Source organism: Drepanopeziza brunnea (genome assembly GCF_022702325.1).
Source record: "Drepanopeziza brunnea f. sp. 'multigermtubi' strain 214-2 chromosome Unknown ctg5, whole genome shotgun sequence".
Lineage (NCBI taxonomy): Eukaryota > Fungi > Ascomycota > Leotiomycetes > Helotiales > Drepanopezizaceae > Drepanopeziza > Drepanopeziza brunnea.
The window spans coordinates 1,569,534-1,593,502 of NW_027094068.1; the positions used below are offsets into that span (position 1 = coordinate 1,569,534).

The following is a 23,969-nucleotide window of genomic DNA, read 5'->3' on the forward strand; positions in this document are numbered from 1 at the left end:
CCAACGGCCAGCTCACAAGTTGCGATCCAAACAACATACTTGACGCTCACGTTCCGCTCGGAGGTTGGAAAGAGAATTGCAATGCTTGCGACACGAAGCCAGTAAACCGCGTCAGAACAGAAGCAAGAATTTGATGTCTGCGTCACCTGCAGCAAGAGGGCTGGTGTCGTCCCAGAGCCATCATTCTCGGAGACCTCCTGCGCATCTTTCAGTCAGCCTCCGCCACGAGACTCCGGCGACATCTGCGGACACAGCAGTGGCCAGCGAGCCGCCAGTGATGAGCGGAGCTTTAGATTTGACGGGGACATCTTCGAGGAGAAAGAAATCAGAGAACAGCGACTCTTCAGGAGCCTGCGCGGAGGTATGGTTTGATCAGGCTAACAAGCGTCCCGGAAATGGATTAGGGTTTCCTAAGCTGGAAGATGGTCAGTGATATACAACTCCTGCAAGATCCGTCCGATCACTGATATTCTTTCAAGGAGACGAGCCGCCGTATTTTCTGGCAAGCAATAGCTCTGATGAAAATGGTGTTTCTGCTGAGAGGTTAAGGCTTCGTCCTCACCAATCATATACTCATGCCGAGCAACAGGGTTCGAATAGCAGTAGTGGTGATTACCGCAGCGTCATTGATGACCTGACGATTGAGAATCGTAAGCTGAAGCAGAAACTGCGTCAGCTAACCCATTCGCGCACTTCGCAACTGGAAGAAGATAAGCTGTTCGAGGTTCGGATCCACCACGCTCTCCCAGCTCGCAAAAGAAAAGAATTGGAAGAAGTCTTAGGATCGTTTGCCCAAAACATACATGATCCATCAGAGAAGGACGCTTCCCGCTCTCGTACCACGCCGAGATATAGCTCTCCTGATCATGCCAAGAAACCCAGTGCAAAGAATTCGACGTCGTCTGGTACATCGAATTCCCGGCCTCTCGACTCAGCATATGCCTCCATTTCTAGTTCTGGGGTGACTTCAACTCCACTCCGCGTTGGTCTTGAAGGCAGGACCGCCAGTCAACCAACAAGGGACGAACACCGTGTACAGTCGTTCCTGCACAACATTCCGGAAGGCTTATTACCCAAGCAACCTATGGTAATGACAGACCGACAAAAGAAGAAGCTCGTGGTCCAGCGTTTGGAGCAACTTTTCACCGGGAAGCAGGGCTTGCTCAGTGGCGTCGACAGTCAACCAATGCAGCAACAAGAAGTCTCGAGATCTGCAGCAAACGCCGACGCAGTTGCAAATGATGGAGTGCACGTCAAGGAAGGTATGCGGGAGGCATCTATTCATCCTCACGTTATGCACGCCGACAGAAAAGGCTCAAGCAGCGTGACTCAGCCTGAGACTTACGTTTCGGACGCTTCTGACGAGGCATCTCCCGAAGGTTCTTCGCCTGATCAACGGCCGACTAGACCTCTTGATCTGGACCCGGATCGGACCCAGGTTCCATCAGACAACGTCGACTACATTCGCCACCTGGGACTGTCCACACCTAATTTTAACAGCGAAAATTCCTCGGACTCGGACTCAGCAGCTGATTCACAAGGCTGGATCTATCTGAATCTTCTTGTCAATATGGCGCAGCTACACATTGTGAACGTAACTCCAGATTACGTGCGGGAAGCGCTAGCCGACGTGAGTGAGCGTTTTCAAATTTCTCAGGATGGACAGAAAGTCAGATGGCGAGGAGGGACCAAGGGCACACGCCTAAGCAGCGATAGTGGCGCGAGCAGTGCCGCTCACCAGACCCCCGAAGATAGCGATAGCTTGGATGAACCCGCCAAAAAAAGGCGCAAGGTCGATGGTAGGAAATTCGCTCCTGTGACCGTCGAAGATCCGGGTAAACGTCGCCCACAAAACGATCCAGCGAAAGACTTTCATTACAAGCCCATGTTCCGTCATGCGACCACTTCAGGTTTAAATTCTTCGGACGAAAGCGAGTCCCTATTCGGCTATAGTGCGAAAGACGAAAGCCGTCCGCGCATGGAATCATGGAGCCGGAAGCCGAATGCCATGCCCTACAAGAACCACGACGACGCTGGATTATTAGTCTACTACCACGGTGCTCAATTCTGCACGGATTTATCTGGCGACCGTGGAGGTCCTCCTACGCCTTTGCACGAATCTGCAATTGACCAAGATGGTTATTTTAATTTTGTTGAGGATGAAGTGCCTGGCGTGACTAGGACCGATGCCCCTCCGTTTCCTCGTACTCCTTCAGGATCATTGCTACCATTCAGGCCATTCAAAGATGACTCGACAGGATCCGATATTCCCGGGCCAGGACTCTCTCGACCCACCACACCTGAACCACTCAACGATGACGCTGTGTCAGAACTGTTCATTGACGGTTCAACCCCAGCTGTTAATCCACCGCCTGAGCTACAGACCTTCGACTCAAGTGGTCTCGGCGGCACCCGTCCTGCAGATCATTTCACAATCCGGGTCGAAACTCGCCGGACTATAGTCGATAACCCAGCCGCAGTGAAGATCTCGAAACTCTCAGCAACTAGTCCTAGCAATCGTAAATTTGCCCACTCCATTCCAAGATCTGCACTCGAAAGTTTCATTCGCGATGGCAAGACTGAGATCACGTTGCACCCCAGGAGTTCAGATGCTGCCAAGGAATCTTCGGTCCAAACAGAAATCCTCTCATCTAACCTGCGCCACCTGAAGCCATCTGAACTTCCGCCGCCCCTTAATTACCACGCTGCTTATACAAGCTCGGACGAAGGCTCAGACGGGAGCAGCAGCACGTCATCGCAGGAATCCCGGCCGTGGCGCACTACACTCCTGGCATCGAAATCGCACGGTCTCATTGCGCGACCCAACGAGGCGATGCAGGACGATGACGAGAACGAAGACGCCGTGGATGATGAAGACGAGGATGAAGAGGAAGATAGCGACTCCAGTATCGACATGCTTGCTGAACTCCGAAAACTTCATCCCGAGACTGTGGCAGCGCGGGAGAGGGAATTCGAGATGGATATCCGGCTGGCAGAGGGGAATGAGCTGTGCATGGATGATGCGACGAACAAAGATTCGTCAAATGAGAGGAGCCCATTGCCGACTACGTTATAGTGAAGCACCAGTGCTACGAGTATATCGGACGACGTGCTTAAATGAGGCGGGAAGGTGCTTGGTAGAATGTTGTTTACCCTTTTACCTTCCATGTGAGATTAGCGAGGCGTTTACAGGCTAGCCTACGGAGGCACAAAAATATCCAAGCAGTAAGTATGAATGCGCCTTCTTTGTCGAAGTAAGTCGGGATTGTCAATATATCAAACGTACATATGTATACGCATCTTGGCATGTTATGATACCCTATTTGTACATATTATCTCGTCCGCATGTAGTAGAGTAGATTCCAGGTCGTCTGCACTCATAGCACAAATTCATCGCCGCGATGAGTATATCAGGACTCCCTCTCGCCAATTTAGTGGGTCCAAACCTCCCCCTTCGTCTTCTTCAGAATATGAAGAGAAAAGTAGGAATTTTCTCTGCTAGATAAGTAGCATCCGACCTACTCTATGGAGAGTAGGTGACTGTCACCTTGACCTGACGCACCTTCTGAGCATGTGAAAATCGTGAATTTAATCTTTCATTCCCTTCTATGCTGTTGGGGGTAGTTTTGTATATATGTTTGTGCTCGTCCCAGAGTGAGGGAGGAGGGTATCCAGAACAACGCCGTACCGGGCGTACCGGGTTCCTATGCGTGCATACAGATGGGCCCGTTTGTCTTGCTCTCTCTCATGCACTACAAGCGAAGTGCGTCTATCTATGCCGTGCTCCAAACGCAAGTAGGGCACTCTTCCACGTCCGTACACGACCACTATCTTCCCATCTTCCTTCCCCAACTGCAAGCTGCAAGCTGCATCTCGCCTGTCCATCCATCCACCCACCTCCTGCATGCTGCATACTGCAGCAGCACTCCAGGACCACCGCGACCGACTCACCTCCTCCCGATGCCCCGGAACTGATCCTTCAGCTCGTCCATGTAGTGCTTGAGGAAGCGCCGGAGGTCGGGCCGCGGGCGGTCGATGTTCGTGCCGCCGCGCGTCTGCGCCTCGGAGGAGGGGTCGACGAGCTTCTCGCCGCGCTGGATCTCGTGCACCTTCTTGTGGACCTTCCTGACGGCGCGGTGAAAGGTTGGGGATTGGAGGAGCTGCCGCGAGGTGAAAGAGAGTGGTGGTTGTGTTAGCCAGCCAGCCAGCCACACATGGAAGATAGCTAGTCCAAGAACTTTGGGAGGATCGCGAGAGAGCCAGAGGCGAAGGGGTGAAAGGAAGGAAGGTGGAGGGACGTACTCGCGTTACTAGCCAGACCTGGGGGGTTAGTTAGTGGGGATGTGACTTTGATGTGATGAGAGGTGAGTGGTGAATGGGTTGGTTGGTTACCTCTACTATTGCTAACCACCTCATCTTGACGTTGGAGCGGCGGGCGTGATCATTGCGTTACAAATTGGTTAAAAAGTCGTGGTGGCTGGAGAATTTGGAAGTGCTGTGCTGATGGGATGTTGGTATTGATGCTGATGTTGGTGTTGGTGTTGGTGTCGGTGTCGGTATTGGCGTTGGCGTTAGCGTTGACTTTCCCAAATCGCGGAGGCGAAGAATAAACTTTGGTGATGCTCGCCTCGGCACAAGATCTCGGACCCGCCACATTTCGGATCCGATCCGAGATTGGTCGATAACACGGCAAGTGGGTCGCATCATCATAATCGCATCGCAGCTTCTCGACTTTTGACTTTTCTTTCCTTTCCATATTCCTCGTCCTCTTTCATATTCCTCTTCCTCTCCTCCCTTCCGTCCCGGATTCAATCATCGTCTTCTTGATCTTGATCTCGATATCCACCCTCATATCATTATTTCAAGCTTTCCCTCTCCTCCGCCTCTCCTCCTTGCCTTCCTGTCGCCCCAACGTCTCTCATACCACCAGCACTTCTTGCTCTCTCACCTGTCCACACCCACATCCACATCCACATCCAAACTTGAACTCAACAATCCTTTCAACTTCCTGCTTACATCGCTTTCGTCTCCCTCCATTTTTGCAGTGCATTTCATCGCATCTCGTTCTATTCTTTGCTGCGTCTTTCCTCGGACCTGCATTTCATTGCCAGATCCTGCATCCCGAGAAACAAACAACCCAACAAGGCATTCCGCTTCATTGACACGGCACCCGGCTTTATACACTCTTGCTCTACATAAGCCCGCACTTATAAAGTCGCGGGCCTCGCCGATCTGGAGAGACTACGTGCCTTCAAGAGGCCTCGCCCGTCGCCTCTTGACTCGTCCGACTCCTCGTCAACAGAAAGCAGCGAAAGAACTATCCGATCGCCTGGGTGGCTCAAAAAGATGCGCTCCAACCGATCCTCTTCCAAGTTTGACGGCTCTCCAGTCCCGGTCCGTGAAGGCTCCTCGGTCTCCCAGATGGACGGATCGTGCTTTGGCAAGCCTGTTGCCCCCGATGCCAAGTATACAGATGAGCCTGCTGCCGGGTTAAGACCTCCTCTCCTTCCGTCCTTCTTGACCTTGACCGAAAGTGGTAAGTCAATCAACACCTTTGCCTGACCAACTTTTAGTTGACGATGGGTGTCAGAAATGAAGGACAAGTACGCTGAGCTCACCCGACTTGAAAACGAGCGTGTCGGGCTCAGCAAAACTGACCCCCAATGGGCACGCCGTGATCCTGATCCACTCCTTGATCGTTACAGCAACATCCATCCCTGGGCCGGCAATCGCATCAAGCTCCATGTCCCTGAAGGAGTCAATGACTACATCAACGCCTCTCCAGTCTCCTTGGTCTCTACCTCCAACAAGCAGAGTGACTTGAAGGCCGGTGTCCAAGACAAGTACATTTGTATGCAAGGACCCAAGAAGCAAACCGTCGATCACGTCTGGCACATGGTTTGGCATGAGCTTGCTGAGCCCTACACATCATCCCCTGGCGTTGTTATCATGCTTACTCCCACCCACGCCCCGTCGCCCAACGACCCAACCAGGATGTTTGAGAAGTGCTATGAGTATTACCCCGTCGATGAAAACTCACCTCCGCTGATAATCAACGAATCGGGTGAGCTCGGCAAGGATTTCAAAGGCATGGTACGATTTGTGGAGCGACTGCCAGGTATCGAGGGCACACCCATCGAGATCCGAAAGCTGATCATGACTATCGATGGCGAGGATGGTGACGAGAAGCCAATCTACCACTACTTGTACCCCAACTGGCCTGACTTCGGTGCACTTGCAGAGGAGAACGTTGAGAGTATTCTGAACCTGATGAAGATTTCCCGAGAGACAAACGGTAGTGGGGAGAACGCTCGTCTCGTCCACTGCAGCGCTGGGGTCGGCCGAACCGGTACCTTTGTCGCTCTGGAATTCCTTCTTGGAGAGCTCGAAGGTGGTGCATGGGAGGGCTGGGATGACTCGGAGCACGCTATCCAAGATCCAGTCTACGAGACCGTCAATCAGCTACGCATGCAACGAAGGAGTATGGTTCAAGCTTTCGAACAATACGCCTTTTTGTACGAGGTCTGCCGAAAGCGCTGGGAGGAGAAGTACAATGTGCCGTGCATTGGTGGTCAACATACGCACATGGCTCCAACCGCGAATGAAATCTGTGTTAATGGCAACGATGAAGACGTTGAGTAGGCGTGCGGCTAAGGGGCGTCCTTTCTTTTTTCGGAAATCACTGCATGACAAGCGTGGGTGGTGTGGAGTTTGGCCAATGGTTTCAGATTGTTTCCTGCCGTTCAGGTATTTACTTGCTTCTCTGGTCGATATGGGATTGTGCTTTCATGCACTTGGTTATCTTGAATGCTAGTCTTGGTGGATCGCGCCCCTAAACAGACTCCTTTAGAGATGGAGTGAGGCAGAATGATGATTGAACGCAGGCTACTACCCTGTTTTGCTATTTTTTGATCTGAGATGATAGAGATATGCTGTGATGCTCCGAGTATGCGGCTCGGCCTATCAGAGAATGGGAGGGAATACCCAGATGCAGCCATGCGTTTGCGTGGGGTACATGCATGGAAGAGTGTTCCTGGGAGTGTCACTGCTGTCGAATGCCTACGATCTGGATTTTCGTTAGCGTTCAATTTGCATGGATCTTGCTTGCCAGTGGCCACCTCCTGGGAGGAGGAGGAGAAGGAGAGATTGGGGAAGCGCAGAAGGTGTGTGGGAGTGAAGAGTGAGTACGCGCTCTTCTTATCTCAAGTATCAATCTGATCTCCCTTCGCGTCACTTGCCTGGCCTCCGAACAGAAACGAACAAAACGTTCTCTTGGACTTCCTCTTTCTCTCTCACCTGCGCTGCGGGCCAGCAGCTATGCCATGTTCCGTTCTGTTCCAACGCCAACCCCAACGCCAACTTGCGAGCCCGGGGGCAAAAGGCTCTTTTGTGTTCTGGGTTGTGCGCAGGGCATACCGAGACACTATGGGTAGATTGATTTATATATGTTTTAGGTATGCGATATATGTGTATGATGTGTTATATGTGTGTGATATATGTTTAGATATATGTCAAATGTTTTATGTATGTGATATATGTTTTGTGTACGTGATATATGTTAGATGTAGATCACAATCGATGTATCAGCTGCGCGTAATGGTGACTTCTGGTTTTGGAAGTCTTTGGAAAGGGAAAGAGAAATCATGGATAGGTAGCTATGTGGATGGATGGATGTGTGTGTGTGTGTGTGTTATGTGGATGCGTAGGTAGATCTCGGCCGTGGATCGCGACTCGACTCGACTCGGTGAAGATGGATGGAGGTGATTACGTCAAAGGAGATGATGATGATTAAGAAGAAGAAGACTGACTGACTGACTGACTGAGTGTATTTGTATTTTGTTTTCTGTTTTGTGTTTTGCGTTTTTGAGACTTTGCTTATGCGGAGACGGAGTAGAGTTTTGTAAAAGACGAGGTGAGGCTAGGCGAGGTGAGGCGAGGCGAGGTAGGTAGGTCCTTAGGGGGACGGAATGGGTTTACTTTATGCGAACGCTAGGTATCTCTACCTATGTACTGTAGAAAGGGATTTTATCATGATTATTTTTTCCTCTTAATTTAAAATTTTTTTTTTTTCTCTTTTTTTTCCCCCCCAAAAAAGTCTGTCGTTGGAAGAATGATTAGCGAGCTCATTTATTTAGGAATTGGGTGGAAGAAGGTCGACAAGGGGTGTGTGTAATTTCGAGACTTTCAATTCATGCAAGGACGAAGGAGACGAGACCTGATGTAAAGACTCGGCTTTTCTTGAAAGTGGAAAAGCCGCCGCAAAACTTTCGGTGGTCGGGCTCGGGTCCCTTTTTGCTTTAATATAATATAATATATTCGAGTCGGGTCAAGTACGGGTCGGGTAACTGCAGCTTTTTAAGCGAGACTCGGATGGTCTTCCCGTTTCCATGGAGAAGGGGATTCACAATCGTTTTGATTCACAAATTGGCACTGAATCCGCTTTCTCTGGGTGGGAATCTTGTATAAATAGCTCTCTCTCTCTCTCTGAGGTTTCATATCGGTAACTTTGATCGAATACTTGACTTCTAGCGTGCAACTCCCCCCAAGAACAGTTCCTCAACCCGCGCGAGACTTTGCAATCACTCACTCACCCACACCACGCAGCACGAAAAAGAGAGGCAAGGCAAAGAAAAAGCAAGCAAATCCACGCTTCCCCATGGCCGCGAAACCAGAGTTCATCTTCGTCCCCGGTGCCTGGCACAGCCCGGAGTCCTTCGAGCCGACGACGGCCCTCCTCGCGCAAGCAGGCTACACAGTCCACGGCGTCACGCTGCCCAGCGTCGGCGCGCAGCCGCCCCTCCAGAACTTCGAGCCGGACGTCCAGGCCGTCCAGGACGTTGTTCACGAGGTGCTGTCCTCGGGCCGCGATGCCGTGCTCGTCATGCACTCCTACGGCGGCGTCGTCGGCTGCGAGAGCCTGCGAGAGTACGTGAGCGAAGCTGAGAGCGGGAACGGGGGCGGACAGCAGCAGCAGGGACGACGGGGAAGACTGCGCCGGCTCGTGTTTATCAGTGCGTTTGCGATGCCCGAGGGAGGAAGCTTGATGGCGGGCTTCGGAGGACGGAAGCTCCCGTGGTTGGCGGTCGATGTGCGTACACATGTATTTTCTCTCTCCCCCCCCCCATTTTGCCTGTTCCTTGCTCGGCGTGCGGCCCGGTTCCCCTCGTACGCAGAGCAGAAGACTGACGGGAGATTCTGGAAAAATCGACCAGGGCGACGCGGTCCGCCCGACCGATCCAAAGGAGATCTTCTACAACGACCTCTCGCCGGAAGCAGCCGCGCCTCACATCGCGGCCATCAGGCACCATTCCTACCGCACCTTCTTTTCGCGGCTCACCGTCGCACCGTGGAAGACGATTCCGAGCACCTACGTGGTGTGCGAGAAGGACAATGCCATTCCGGTGCAGGGCCAGGTAAGCCAATAATCAATCATCAACCCCCCCCCCCCTCCAGCCTCTTGTTTCTTGGTGGTTTCCCACTGTCTTGGGATTGGAATCTTGTGTCTTTTTTATTGGATCAGGGTTCCAAGAGACGATTCCGCCCCGTTCCCGAGACTCTTTGAAAGGGATCGGTGCTGATTTGCTGGATTAATGAAAAATAAAGGATAGCATGATTGCCGCCGCGAAGGAGGCCGCGCCAAGTGCGTTTGATGTTGTGGTTCGGTGCGAGGCGGGACATTTTCCATTTCTGAGCGTACCGGAATGGCTCGCTGAGAGGTTGGTTGAGAGTGCGAAGTGAGAGGGCAGAGGGGAGAGGTTGTGGAGGATGAGTCAGGTTTGATGCGAGATTTTTGGGGTGTAAAAACTGGATGCACTTAGTTAGCAATACCGTGACTTCTCGATCTTCTTGGCACCTTTGCTTGGAAACAGTCAGCGAAATGTTTGTTGTTTGCTGTTTGCTGTCTGCTGTTTGCTACCATGGGACGGGAATGGGGACGGAATGTGATGTGATGTGATGTGATGGGAGGAAATCCATAGGAAGTTCATTACGCTGTCGTCATGATATATGAAGGTATGTTACATGCATACGACCCGAACGCCAAATCAAAACACAAACACAGCCCTACCCTACCCAACCTCATCTTATCATCACATATCCATCCCCACATAGAATCGATATCTACCCTACGCCGCAGCACCAGTCATGCCCGGCGTGCCGTTGATATAGTCCCGGTTTTCGATCGTCACGCTCTTGGTCATGTGGTTGACCTTATACACCCCCACAAGCCGAGACGCGAGCTCGAACATGTTGTTGCGGAGAGAGATAACGATGAACTGAGCATTCTTCGTTCTTTCCTTAATGTAACTGGCAACGATGGAGACCTGAAAGTGTTAACTTCAACCAGTCGAGGTTGGCTGAGCCAGTAGGGTGGGGGTCTTACGTTTCTGAAATCCAATGCAGCATCAATCTCATCCATGACATACAATGGCGTCGGCTTGTAATGATGTAGCGCGAACACCAACGCCAAACTACTCAGCGTCTTCTCCCCGCCCGACAAATTCGAGATGTTTTTCCACGACTTCTTTGGCGGCATCACGCTGAACAGGATACCCTCAGAGAACGGATCCAAAGAGTCGACAAGTTCGAGCTCGGCATTTCCACCCATGGTAATCATCTGGTACATCTCCTTCAAGCGGAGCGAGATGGTGCTGAAGCCTTCCATAAAGCCTTCGAGACGGAGGCGGCGGAGATCATCACAGCGCTTCTTGGCGGAATCACGCTGGGCGACAGCGCTTTGGAGGTCGGCGTGGCGGGCAGCGTGTTCTTCGACGCGGCGACGGTACTCGGCTAAGACGCCGAGTTCGACGTTTACGTTCTGGGTCTTCTCCTCGAGAGCGGCAATCTCGGCCTTAAGAGTGTCCTTGTGCATGTCTGCCAGTTCGTCCTTGGTGTATTGCGGAAGCTCTTGAGCCTCAGTCTCTTCACCCAAGTCGCTGATGTTTTGGAGAGCTAGCTTGCCCAGCTTCTCGTTCCAGTAACGAAGTCGCTTCTGGTTCTCGCCGAGAACTTTTTGGTTCTCCTCGAGCTTGTTCTTCATTTCGATTTCGACGGCTCGGATCTCGTTAAGGGCTGCCGTCTTCTCGTCCAGCTCGGCCTTCAGGGCATTGAGGTCCTTCTTCTTGGCTTTGAGAGCTTCCGATGCTTCGTCGACTCGGGCTTGGTACCCCTCAGCGTTCGAACTCTGGTTCTGGATGTCTTCTTCCAGAGATTCAAGGTCGGAAATCGCAGCTTCGAGCTCCTTGGTGGCTTTCGCGTGATCCTTCTCCTGTTTGGTCTTCTGCTTCTCTGCTTTAGCTCTCGTCACCTCGGCTGCAGAGATGGCTTCGCTAAGGTTGCTGATTTCCTCCTTCAAAGCATCGACCTTTGACTTTTGTGCACGGAGCTGGTCGCCACCCACTTCCATGATCTTGTCTTGCAGAGCTTTGATCTCTTGCTCAACGCTGGAAGTTTCGCCATGCAGCTTGTCGATCTCCTTACCAAGTTTTGCTATCTCCTTCTCGAGAGATGCGACTCGGCTGTCATCGGTCTTGGATGGCTGGTGCTCCTTGCTCAATTCTTTGATGCGGCGCTGAGCGTCGGCCAGATTTCTTGCCGAACTCTCAACCTCAAGGCCGATCTTCTGTATCTTTGTATCGAGACGTGGGATCTGCTCATTGAGGTCTCGGAGCTTCGTCTCTAATTCTCTTTGGCGGTCTTGAAATTTTTGAAATTCTTGCTCTAATCCGTCTCTATCCACTTCAAGCTTTGACACCTGCTCCTTTGAAGTATCCGCAACAAGTTTAGAGGACATGAGACCCTTCTTGACTGTGTTGCCTCCTCCGGACATGGTACCTGACTTGTCGATCAACTGCCCATCGAGGGTCACTACTCGCCATCGCTTTGCTCCGTAGGCAATTCGGTTGGCTTGATCGAGATCTTTGGCGACTAAGGTATTCTGAAGCGAATGATAGAAAGCAGGTAGGAATTTATCATCTTTGGCTTTGATGAGGTCGAATAAGCGAGGGACATTTTCAGGGGTATCAATAGGCGACATGTCTCGGCTTCCCAACTTATCAAGACACATGAAATTTCCGCGTCCAAGATTGGTCTTCCGGAGATACTCAATACACTGCTGGCCCCCTTCGACAGTATCGGTGACAAAGTTGTCGAGAGCACCGCAAGCTGTGGAAATAGCGACGTCATACTTCTGATCAATGATTCCGAGGTTTCCAAGTCGGCCATGGAACCCGTCGATACGTCCGGATTCCTTGAGTCGCATGAGGCCAGTAAGCACATTGCCCTGGGTTTGTGTATTGGACAAACTTGCACGTGCCTCATCTGCCTTCTGACGGGCTCCAGAGAGACGCGATCGAAACTCGGGCTCCTTCTGAGACAGCTTTTCAAGTTCGGACCCGACTCTAGCAGCCTCTTTTTCCAAACTCGACCGCTCCGATTTGCATTCTTCGAGCTCTGCCAACTTGGCCTCACGACCCTCCTCGATGCTAGCAATTTTCGCTTCCGTCTCTACAAGTGCCACAGCGCCTGCATTGGCCTTTTCATGAAGAATGGCAAGCTCACTTTGAGCAACAGCAATTGCTGACTGCTTTTGGTTGATTTTTTGGTTCCACGGCTCCAAGGACTTTTGCTTCGATGCGATTTGGTCCGAATATATCTGGGTCTTCCCTTTGAGATTGTCTCGGATGACCCCAAGCTCTTGCTCCTCAGCTTTCATGCGCTTCTCCATGGTGGTTATTTCCTGCGCAGATTTCTCGATCTCAATGGTACATTCTTCGATTGAGGTCTGGGCATCAGCTGCTGCAGTCTCGGAGCTGCTGATCGTTTTCTCCAATTTCTTTTGCTTCCCAGCAAGAAATTTTCTTTTCTCCTCGAATTTGACATGTTCCTGGTCAAACTTTGCCATCTCTTTGAGAATTGCCTGAGTGTCTTTCTCGATAGCATCAAGTTCCTTTTGGCCTTTCTTGTACTGCTTGTCCAGCTCCTTGATCCCATCCTCGTTGCCCTGATGCTTCTCAAGCTCGGCGTCCAGTTGAGCTTGCATCTGGGCAATTGCCTCTTCGGTCACGTTGATATTGTCGCCGCATTCGTCGATATAAAGCTGGTAAAGAGACGATTGCTTCATCGTCAATTCGTTCTCGTCTCGGATGTACGCCAGCGCTTTATCTTTCTTGTCCTCCAGGCCGTTCTTCTCCTTTTCAACGTGCTGAACACGCCCACTCTTCTCGACGCAGACTTCATTAAGAGTTTCAACCTCAGTAGCCGACTCCTCAATAGGCGTCTTGTATTTGGACGTGCCAATAATATCCTCCAAATATTCCAAAAGACCATCATCGTGCTCGTTTGCAGCCTTGGGCTTCATCTGAGCAATCGATTCGACCTCACCCTGAAGGATCAAGAACCTTTTGTGGTCCAAATCCACGCCTCTGTCTCGGAGTAACGTTGTGACTACAGTAAAATTCGATTCTTTGCCATTCATATAATACTTGCTAGAGTTGTTCTTGAATGCACGACGAGATATCACAAGATCCGAGCCCGGGATAATCATTGGAGGTCCAGTCGGCTACGTATATTAGTGACTGATCACGAAATCTACATTTCGGAATACTCACTTGATCCATGACTTCTTGAAAGTGCACAGCTACCTCACAATGATCAAGATTGGGAAAGGCGGCGGAATTATGAATCAGCGCGGAAATCTTGCCCTGTCTCATCTTGCTGGCCCTAAACCCAAAGACGAATAGAAGGGAATCAATGACATTCGACTTTCCGGAACCATTAGGTCCAACGACGGAAGAGAACGAGGCGTGAAAAGGACCAACTTCTTGGCGACCAGCGTAACTTTTGAAATTCGTAAGGATCAAGTATGTGATGACGATTCGAGCTTTTGGTCCAGAATTCTCTACGACCGGGGCGGCCATTGACCTGGATTTTAGTACGATATCCATAGGTCTTTCCAAAATCGTGTCCATCGCATTTATTGGCTTCACCATAGTGGTCTGGCTCCCAGATGTACCAGGCCGCTCGTTGAGGGTCTCTGTTATATCTGCTAGCGGGGTTCCATGAAGCTGTGAAGGTTCGGGAGAGGCAGAAGCTTCTGGTGTTGGCAATGTCGGCGGTTGCAGCTCCGGAGTAGCAGAGGATCGAGACGCTCTCACTGGTGCGCTCTTGCGCTTTCGTGGTGATGCCTTCTTGGTTGGCGATTCTGGTTCCGGCTGGACAGTCTGCTCCGGGTCGAAGGTCTCCAACGGTTCGATGTTCTCTTTGGCTACGCTTTTCCTTAGACGACCCCCAGTCTTCGGGGTATTGGCCACAACGTTGGTCGTCTTCCGTCTGGCTGCTGGTGCCTTTCGAGGGCTTCGTTTTGGCGCTGGGGTAAAGTCCTCCTCGCTATCCTCACCTATCTCAGCTTGCACATGTTCTTCTTCCTCATCGGAATCGACCACAACTTTCCTACGCGCTGCCGTCCTCCTGGAAGGCCGGACGGGTAATTCGGACATGTTGGAGGCGCTGACGGCAAGTGTTTGCCCTGGAGACGAAGCCCGCGTTATTCCACGCGTTGTATGCTGGTTCAGAGCGGGAAGCACTAGCTCTATGCGCAAGAAAGGTTCTTAGAATTTTGATTTATTGAAGTGGCGTGTCGAGAAGCTGTCCAGAATGGTGGTCGGTTGTTGTCAAGTGTGTGCGGATGAGGATTGCTGAGCGGGCTGTTTACAAAGTTCACAAATGGTGTTTACTTTCAAATCGGCGCTAAGATAAGAACATGCATCAAGTACTTATCGCGCCTCTCCAGCTGACCAAGGAGCTTCCTGGTTTTGGCAACCAAAAACTTACAACTGCAAGATATTCCCAAGCAAAATCAAAGCGCATGATCCTCGAATATTCTGCGATATTTGTTGCGGCTTCTTTTGATCTCAAAGTCCATATTTCAGTGTGCATTCTACTGTTTCTATACTGCTGGCCCTTTCCGACGAGGCAGCTTCAATCTCCTCTACCACCACACTGTCTGGTCGCATCGCATCTCAGCAAATCCCCACTCAGGCGCAATAATGTTCAACTATCAGATCTTCGAGGAAGTCTTCGCCTTCGATACGGAATGCTTTTATGATAAGGATACAGTGATGCAGACCACGGAGAACCGCAAGGTTTTGGAGCCTCTCTTCATTGACCGGGTAATGAAGATGCTAGGAATCGTGAGACGTAGGGCCTTCCCAGCTCCGTCAGCATTGCGCGTAGGATTTATGGCTGATTTCAACTTGAAATTCTACAGCATCGAAGAACTATCCACCCATAGACAACAGCTCTCTACGAACCCTCCACAAACAGATCGTTGAAAGCTCAGGCGCAGATCATCACAAGCTCTCCGTGCTCTACTACATCCTCATCACATTTGATTATCCTACGGGCAAGAGAGACTATCAGGCCGAATTACAACGACAGTCCTCCCTGCCAGAAAATTATGCAATCTACATGAAGGGTCTATGGCATCTGGATCGACAAGAATTCGATGTTAGTCTTGTAATCCGCACAAACAAGGACGTGCTGACAGAGAATAGTTGGCAATCCAATACTTGACACACCCCTCATTGATTCCAACTTTCGCTGACGAGATACTGGAGACCTTGGTCAGGAGGTCCAGAGGCGATCTTACACTTGCCTTGGCCTACTACCACACAGCCCAACCTACCCTGTCGAGTCGAGCCTCCATCGAATGTTTGTTCTCGGCCATCGCGAGGACCAGTGTAACGGAGGCCTTGTACTTCTCCCGAGGCCAGCCAGAGTTTGCACACCGCCACATGTTTGAGCTCCTCGTCTCCTTGGTTCTCAATAACTCGTCCAAGGACACTATCGCCGACCGCAGCGTTGAGCTCGTTAGCTTGCCGTTGACGAGAGAGGAAGATGAGTGGCTCGAAGACTACATCATGCGCGGTGAAGGCCGTTTGTTGAAGAAGAGCAAAGATACCTTGATGATGAGACGGATCGGAACGGGCGACTTTGCTGGGTCACTTTCTATGCGAGGGGTCAATAACCGTTCTATCGGTGGTCTGGACTGGAGCACGCTGTCCCAAGCGATTCAAGATGGACTCGGGCCCCGAGTAGATGGATGATGGGTAGTCAAAGTCTGGGCTGCTTCGAATTCAGAATAGCGATGGAGTCTGGGTCTGGGCGTGTACAACAAGGGAAAATCCGCTCGTATGTGAATGTAATTGATTTGGCTGGCGATACCTGGACAAGTTATTGGAGGGCGAGTTTTCGCCATCTGTCAAATAGATTGCTCAAGAGAGCCTTTCCAGTCATCGGGCTGCAATCCTGATAAATCGAACTATGATTTGGTCAGGCAGAGTTCATTGGTCTTCTGTTTGACGGTGTGGGTGTTACTCACATTGGTTGTTCCTCACGGCATCGGGATAGGCCTCGCTTCATTGAGAAGCGGGCATCCGAAGCTATCAACATTTGATAGTGACTACAACACGTAGATTGCCATTGTATCCGGCATAATTTCCATCGATGGTTGTTGCTATTAAATAGAACCGAGCTGTATATCAATCGCGACAGCACGTGTGAACGCGCAAGCCCGAGCTTAATTGCGTGGGTCATCCTTGGGCGGCCCAGGCGATTACTTCAAACCTTTCATGCACCATGGATAAATCATAACTTGACCTTGACGTCTGCTCATACATACATCCGTACCTGTCTCTGGCGACCACCTTCTTTGGAGTCCTTGGAAATCCCACACAAATGCATGTTCCTGTCGATACATTGACTATCGTTGACGTTCTCGACGATCGGTCGAGGAATCCGTAAACCTCGAGCGTGCTTCGTAATGGATCCGAAGAATCTACCGACCCGACTTCCTCCGTTCCCAGTGTATGATGTTCCGGCCGCCAAAAAATGGCTTGCAGATCCCAAAAACCACGATCTTTCAGATTGGAAGAATGAGAAAGATACTGCTGGAGGCAATTGGTCAGCGTTGGAGCTTTACATCTCGGAGGTGGCAGGTATATCCAGAGCCGAACTGTGCGAGATCGTCTTCTCCGCCTGTCAAGAAGTATGGGGCGACGTTCCGATGCAGGTCCGTCTGAATCATGCTATGAGAGAGATCATTACTCAGAAATCTGCTGCAGCTTTAAAGGAACAATGTACTAGGAAATGGAAAGACGACATGGGAACTTGGATGCATACCGCTTTGAACGTATGGATGGGTCGAGCAGTCTCGAGATGGAAGAAGAGTGAGGCGACGGCGAAGCGCAAAGAGAGGAAGCATAAGATCCCTTCTACACCGGGGAAGACATTTCAGCAGGTGGAGCCAGTGCCACGAGCATCCGTTGAGACCGCTTTCACGAAACCATCAGCAACGGGTTCGGTCAAGGCTCCCTTCAAGGGAGGTTCTTCACAACATCAGGAAAGCTCTCGAGCGGGACCAACGCAACAGCTTGAGTCGGTCGGATGCAATGGTGTTCCAGAGAACAGCCACCCATCATCAGCTGCGAAGATCGCTCAGGTCAAAACTAAATCACGGGTAAAATCACTCCTCGGTGCACCAATCCGTGGTACGGTCATAAAATCGTCCATCGGAGGCCCCGCTACCGCTGTCTGCCAGGAATACGATGATTTCGTCACGTACGTGGTTCACGCCTCCAAAGTCCGCCATAAGGTCAATCTACTGCCCCATGATTATGATGATGATGATCATGATGGTGATAGCGAGTTGGAGAGCTTTCGTCGGACTGCCGAGAGATTTCGTGCAGCAGTTAGGGAGCGTGCGATTGAGGTATGTGATCATTCAGATCCATAGCTCCACGGTGACTGATGATATTCAGGACGGCATCCTAAAGCGTTACAATGCAACTGGATGTAACAAATCATATCATGGCACAGAACTAGATGATCATATCCTCGTTCAAGATTATCCTGAGCGCCGCGAAACTTGGGCGGAAGAGTATTTCACCAAAGGCTGTGGACCTGCGGTAAAAACTGCAATGGAAAAAGTCTTATCGTTCTGCGCCTTGAGACACCGTGGTTGTTATGTACCTCCAGGCCGTCGAGCTGCAGAATCATCAACAGCAAACACGAAAGTAATCCCGCATTTGGAGCTGGCAACACTCACCTCAGCTGACTGTGCAGAATACTTGGACCTAATTTGTATGATTGTACGAAAAGCTCTTCGTCGTACGAGTCCGCAAGCTATTTATGAGACTGCCTTCCTTCCTGCCCGGTGTGCCCCAAATCGCAAAATGGCGAAAAAACTGCTCATTCGAGCTTTTAGGCGAATGGTCAAGGTATTGAACGACGGCACGAAAACAATGGCTGTGCTGACCTAGCAATAGGACAATATTCTGGAGCACAACCGAAAAGGTGGCTACGATCTGTGCTCTTCTTTCGAAGCTAAACGCTTCTTCAGATGCCGACACTCATTTCGCACCCCAGATCCAGATCCGCAAGGCCCGGACTTGGAAAGCGAGCAGTCGCTGTCACGCTTAGAACGTTTCCTCGACGCCAATGTCGATAGTATAAGCCAAAATGATTTGATAAGGCTGTATGGACCAGAAGCTGCTTCTTACTACGATCGATTACAGTCTGAAATGCGGCCAAAAGTAAAATTCGAAATCGTCGAGGTAGGTGACAGTATTATCAATACATTTCATCTCATGCACTCTCAGTGGAGTCGGGGGCAGCGTTCGGCTTCCCCATGTCCCACAACATTCTCTACAATCTGTAACCCTCATTATCCCAGAATTCTGTCGAAAATTAACAGCCCCAAAGGTTCCATAAGCCCTGACATTTTCTTAGGATGAAATAAAATCTGAAACCGACGATACCCTCGACGAAGTGAAAAATATAGTTCTAATAGGATCTGCGAGCTGGCCCATTGATGGTTCTGGCTTTTCAAAGCCATTACCTACCTCTTTTGCACTCAGTACCATGGAAACCACTGTGGCGGACTTACGTAAACAATACCCTGATGATCGCCTCGACATCCTTCACTATGCAAACTCCCCAAACATTGTTCATGTTACATGCCATGAATGCAATGTACAGCTCGACTTTGGTTTCGACCCTGATCTTCGATCGCTGGCTGCACATTTGAAATCTACCAAGCATACCTGCATGATGATGCAAAGGTTTTCAGGCCAATTTCCACGACAGACTCTTGCAACCCAGGAAAGGCTCGGGATCTTGGAGCAGCTGATAGAGGATCTCCAAGACGGCATTCACTCGATTCCGTGGCTGGCAGCGATTTGTGAGCTACCTCGGTCAGCAGCAGAACCAAGGCCACTTATTTCCAGAGTCACGACGCCGCGATCACATGAAGGAACTACTCCAATCTTAAACAGAGCAGATACCGGAAACATTTGCGTGGAAGGAGAGGGGCCGGAAGATGATATCAAAGTCATTATGGAACGCCGGCGAAGGGAGTTACAGTTGAAGAGGAAAATAGAGCATGATCAACAAGAGAAAGGTGCCAAAAGGCCACATTTGGAAGATATGTCGAGCGGGAAAAATAGTCTTCTTACTACGATCGCGCAGTTGACAGAGCGGATCAAGACTTTGGAGCAAGCCACCTTTGATGAGGGAAATGCAGCAGCTATGGAGGGTTCCTTTCGCGGCGAGGCAGGTGAATCTCACAAAGTATCTTGAGGATACCGCTACTCAGTGAAAGGATTCTGGTGATATTGCCTTTGGCACTGCCTGGTGAAGTTGGAGCAGAGAATCACGTCCCTGGCTCCACGCAAGGAGTTCGAGGGGGTGGAGGCAGAGGTCAAGGTATTGGAGCAGACATTGGCAGAAGAGGAGACGGCCCGGCTTGAGTCGGAGCGGACAGAAACACAGGAGCGTACGACCCGTCAGGCTCAAGACCAGAGACTTCGAAGGATTATGAGCGTTATCTCGCCGGATAAACAACTGTATTGCTATTATGGGATGGAGGTTGTGAGGTTAAGCGACTGTGTGCGAATGATACCACACCCATGCAGACAGTAGACCAGAGCTCTGCTTTTCCTATCAAATTACAATTGCTAACAATGGTACCGGATGGCAATAGACAGCAAACAAAATGATTCTCAGCCCTTTAGAAATAAAGTCTTCAGATCTTGGGAGGTACCGTACAAGTATCAATCTAGGGGCACAACTCCAAAACAAATAAATCAGGGGACGGTGCAATAGAAATCCCCGTTGTGGTGACTCCTCTTTGGTACTTTTTTTTCCCTCCAATCTAGACGTCGCTCTCTTTCTTGCCTTTCTTTGGCCTCTCCATCCGAGATATTGTGATCGATGGAGTGTAACCTCCTAGCATAAGGTCTGGGTAAATGGGTCCAGATTGAAGTTCACCAGCTGGCAGCTTTTCGAAGCTGATCGAATCGAAACTTAGAATACAGACAGACAGACAGATGGACAGATAGTGTGGACGTGGATAGTCCAGTCAGAGGGGGTAGCGAGATATTGATTCTAATAACTCAACTGCCCCGAAACTAACTCGACTCTTTTTTTTTTTTTTTTTTTTTTTAAAAGCTCTTTTGTATAATTCCAGACCAGCGAGCGACGGTTGAAATCCAGTGGCGGCGGGGTGGGCTTGGTCGGAAAATTGTTCTTTTGGATCGATCTGGATGGGATCGCATGGGTTCCTGGGATCGGCGGAGACGAGAGAAAAACAACATGTTTAGTTAGGTTTGGTTTCTAGAACGTCATTGGGAGTGAGTATATTGGCTTCTAGCGAAGTTTTGTTGTTTTGGCCCCCTTTTTTTTTTGGTGGGGGGAGAGGGTGTTTGTGTGTATTTTCGCTTGATAATAAAGGTACTCGGGAAAATTCGCTGAGCCGATTTTTGTGATTTGGGATGAAAGAGGTGCAAGGGGATGAGGGGGATTGTATTAAGTGATTGGATTAATGAGCCACGTTTTTTTTTGGATGGTATTTCCTATGACTGGGAGAGACCGAGGGCTTTTCTTGACTTTTCTGCCACTCCCAAGGGACATACTACACACGCGTGAAAAATATTGTAGATCGCTCGAGAGGAAGGCTTGGTTTGGTGTTGTCGAACGGGGATGGATATACGTCAAAGAGAGCCGGTAGTCGTTTTCTCTGTTAAAGAACCCGCGTTTGAGCTGGGTGCGGAAGATGAGCAAGTCGAGGATGGCTTGATATAGAAACCCCTACAAAAAGCAGCTCGGCTTCTTTCGTTTCTACGACTCGTCTCCAGTGCCGACTACTTCAAATATCTGGCTGGTTGCGACCTCTTCTCTGAGCGCGCGTGGACATTTCATGATCAATGACGCGGAATCGAATTGACATTCGATGCGACAGACCCTGACCTCTCGGGCGGCTACTCTTCAGCGCAAGGAAGTGTGTGAAATTTGGTTTGAAATTGGGTGGTGGCTTGAAATAATATTACGGTGATGTCAATCAATGCGTAACGTCTTAGCTTGTGTCCTAGTATAGAAGGAAAGTATGACGTTTTAATTACAACGTCATGCAAGGAACTGCGACGTGCAACAAATCCCCTATTCATATAGGACTAAGCCAATCTTTTTTTTTGAGGAGCCATCACCGACTGTGCGGAGGGTAGGGTAGGATATGCAGCAAAATGTGTGTGTGTGTGTGTATGTGTGTGTGAGAGAGAGAGAGAGAGAGAGAGAGATGTCAATAATCCCTCGCTTGTAAAAACTATCACGTGAGCGAACCTTGCATCTTTGTGAATAGATATCGGGATGCATTATGAAGAATACCACCGCCAACATCCGAATCTACGAAATCGTCGCTTTTAGTGGGACTGTGGTCGTCTTGGGTTTTGTGAAGGTTTTTTAAAAGTTCGAGAACTGGGCGTGGCAGGCAGCTGTGGAAAAGCGAACAGAAGGATCCAGAATATCTAGTAACAGCTTGACAAGAAGGCAAATCAGAGAAGGGTGGAGTGATGTAGGAATTTGATACTGAGTGAAATCTTGACCATCAGTAATCTGTCTATTGATCCGCTCGCTTTCACTCCGACTCGTATGACAATTTTTTTTTTTTATCATGGCGTTTTTCATTACTAACTCATTTCTAATATAAATCACGGTTCTAGATTATTTACGAGAGAAAATCAAAAACATTAAATTTCGATGCGAGTGGCAACTTGAATAACTTAATAACGGAAATAGCTGTGGGATTAAAAATTAGATGCGTCGATCGGCGTAATCGAGGTCTTTCTAAATATTTTTTGTGATTATAGCTTCATTGAGTTCTTTATAATGTAGATCGAAATGGAACACTTGCTTGGACTGGGACACTTGCCTACGGAGACTGACTGTAACCGAGAGCCCGCAGATTCACAGTCAGCGCACTGGAAGGCTACGATTGCCTACTTGTAGGAGCTGCCTTTTACGAAGAACCTTCGGCTCTTCTCTTGCGGCAAGGAGTCCAAAGAGGCGCAGTCAGGTCATCGACATGCGGCGTCTCCTCTTAAATATTCTTTATCGGCGGGTCCGAACCTCCTTCCGGTTCCGAACTTCCTTCCTCTCTCGACCACCACGTGAACTACGATCTACCCACGGTACAGGCCTAAGTATTACCCCTCGAGGGTGCCTCCCAAGTTTAGTTTTCACTTTAAACCCCCTGGTTCCCCGACCCTCGAGGGGTAATACTTACGCCTGGGACGTAGTATACTTGACGGGCATACCGATTGAAAAGACTAAAAGGTGTTGCGACGAAAAAAGAGCTTTTCCTTCACGTGGTTTTTGCTTTCGATCAGATAATACTTTATGTATACAGCGTACTGATTCCTTTACTTAGCGCGTCGCCATTCCTCATAAGAGGTCCGCAAGGTCCAAGCATTGCGTTTCGGAACCCTGCCCGACGTAAATCGTATTACTACTATCATCAATACTACGAAGTATACTACTACTACTACTACTACTACTATTTCCAGTCAGCGCACTAAATAATAGCCGTCTTCAGTTAAAAATACAGAAAGCAAACCAATTGGAGCGTCGCAATCACCTTTCAATTTGAAAGGATCAATATATCGAACGTAAATATATTAACCGTACGACTGAATAGCCGAGCTTTACTAAGCTTTAACAAGATTTAAGACCAAGTGTAGAACGGGTATTAAGGAGCAAGGATTCCGATTTGGCGAAACAAATCCCCTTGCAGCCAATCACGCGATTTTTTCTATGATCGTCGGGGGATTTGCAATTTCGGAGGTATCGCGAGTTCGTAATCACAACAACAGTCACACACTGCACGCGCCAGTTACTGATCACCAAATCACGCCTTTCGATTGCGATCCAGAGCCGCAAATGGCGTTTTTTGGAAGGTTCCAGACACGCCCTGAGCTAGGCCCCAAGACCAAAAAGTCTCCAGATCTGCTACTAGTACCTTCTACGTACAGTCCCCCCATGAAAACTATACATATGCAAAGCATAATCTCACAACGTGTCTCTCACCCGGGCTTAATTAAACCAATCGATTTCCCAAGATCCAGCCTTGAAAAAGTCTCGTTGAGCAAGCATTTACTACGTAGTCGGGGCAGGAGCTCGACAGGGCTTGGAGCCATTCAGAAAACCACCGCTTTACCCCCGTACTGTTTACTGTGAGGCTATGTACGCATGCACGGAAGATCGATTCGGATCTCGCGGGGCGGGCATTCCGAGCTGCCTGCCGTTAAGGTTTATGATGTGGCGCTTGTCCTTACAACCGCTCCCCCGGCTGCCCTCGCTTCCGCAATCCAGGACCTTGTAGTACGGAGTAATATGTGTACTCTTATGATGCCTAACTCAATGTGGGCATTGCGCTCCAATCTTCCGAGATCAGGTAATGATGCATTCTAGTCGGTAGCAGCTGAATGCCTAGAGGTAATAAGTAAAAAAAGAAAGTACGGCTGTTGATTCTGCAGAGTCAAAGATTTGTTATTATTGTTTTTGTATTTATTAACGTCGGGCGGGTGTGCCGCCTTGAGACCTCTAATAGGGTTCGGCAACGTTCTAAGCTAGAGAGTTAC

The 23,969-nt window shown here is 49.8% G+C and overlaps 7 protein-coding genes across 7 annotated transcripts; 5 read left to right on the plus strand and 2 right to left on the minus strand.

Moving 5' to 3' along the window:
* Positions 1 to 133: 133 nt before the first annotated feature.
* On the plus strand, positions 134 to 3,076 carry L3040_003767 (uncharacterized protein; the record flags this gene model as incomplete). The annotated part of the gene is made up of 2 exons (XM_007294621.2): positions 134 to 425; positions 480 to 3,076. 2 exons carry the CDS (start codon positions 134 to 136, stop codon positions 3,074 to 3,076), a joined length of 2,889 nt encoding a protein of 962 aa, XP_007294683.2.
* An 871-nt stretch (positions 3,077 to 3,947) lies between these two features.
* On the minus strand, positions 3,948 to 4,416 carry L3040_003768 (uncharacterized protein; the record flags this gene model as incomplete). The annotated part of the gene is made up of 3 exons (XM_066156530.1): positions 3,948 to 4,160; positions 4,303 to 4,320; positions 4,393 to 4,416. The coding sequence occupies 3 exons, from the start codon at positions 4,414 to 4,416 to the stop codon at positions 3,948 to 3,950; spliced, it is 255 nt and encodes an 84-aa protein (XP_066012112.1).
* A 930-nt stretch (positions 4,417 to 5,346) lies between these two features.
* L3040_003769 (uncharacterized protein) lies at positions 5,347 to 6,642 on the plus strand (the record flags this gene model as incomplete). The annotated part of the gene is made up of 2 exons (XM_066156531.1): positions 5,347 to 5,536; positions 5,591 to 6,642. The coding sequence occupies 2 exons, from the start codon at positions 5,347 to 5,349 to the stop codon at positions 6,640 to 6,642; spliced, it is 1,242 nt and encodes a 413-aa protein (XP_066012113.1).
* Positions 6,643 to 8,656: 2,014 nt separating this feature from the next.
* Positions 8,657 to 9,738, plus strand: L3040_003770 (uncharacterized protein; the record flags this gene model as incomplete). The annotated part of the gene is made up of 3 exons (XM_066156532.1): positions 8,657 to 9,088; positions 9,174 to 9,413; positions 9,604 to 9,738. 3 exons carry the CDS (start codon positions 8,657 to 8,659, stop codon positions 9,736 to 9,738), a joined length of 807 nt encoding a protein of 268 aa, XP_066012114.1.
* A 386-nt stretch (positions 9,739 to 10,124) lies between these two features.
* L3040_003771 (uncharacterized protein) lies at positions 10,125 to 14,495 on the minus strand (the record flags this gene model as incomplete). The annotated part of the gene is made up of 3 exons (XM_066156533.1): positions 10,125 to 10,322; positions 10,382 to 13,381; positions 13,818 to 14,495. 3 exons carry the CDS (start codon positions 14,493 to 14,495, stop codon positions 10,125 to 10,127), a joined length of 3,876 nt encoding a protein of 1,291 aa, XP_066012115.1.
* A 549-nt stretch (positions 14,496 to 15,044) lies between these two features.
* L3040_003772 (uncharacterized protein) lies at positions 15,045 to 16,103 on the plus strand (the record flags this gene model as incomplete). The annotated part of the gene is made up of 3 exons (XM_007294617.2): positions 15,045 to 15,195; positions 15,266 to 15,504; positions 15,552 to 16,103. The coding sequence occupies 3 exons, from the start codon at positions 15,045 to 15,047 to the stop codon at positions 16,101 to 16,103; spliced, it is 942 nt and encodes a 313-aa protein (XP_007294679.2).
* A 943-nt stretch (positions 16,104 to 17,046) lies between these two features.
* L3040_003773 (uncharacterized protein) lies at positions 17,047 to 19,635 on the plus strand (the record flags this gene model as incomplete). The annotated part of the gene is made up of 5 exons (XM_066156534.1): positions 17,047 to 17,068; positions 17,121 to 17,767; positions 17,817 to 18,275; positions 18,324 to 18,611; positions 18,787 to 19,635. The coding sequence occupies 5 exons, from the start codon at positions 17,047 to 17,049 to the stop codon at positions 19,633 to 19,635; spliced, it is 2,265 nt and encodes a 754-aa protein (XP_066012116.1).
* Positions 19,636 to 23,969: the final 4,334 nt, after the last annotated feature.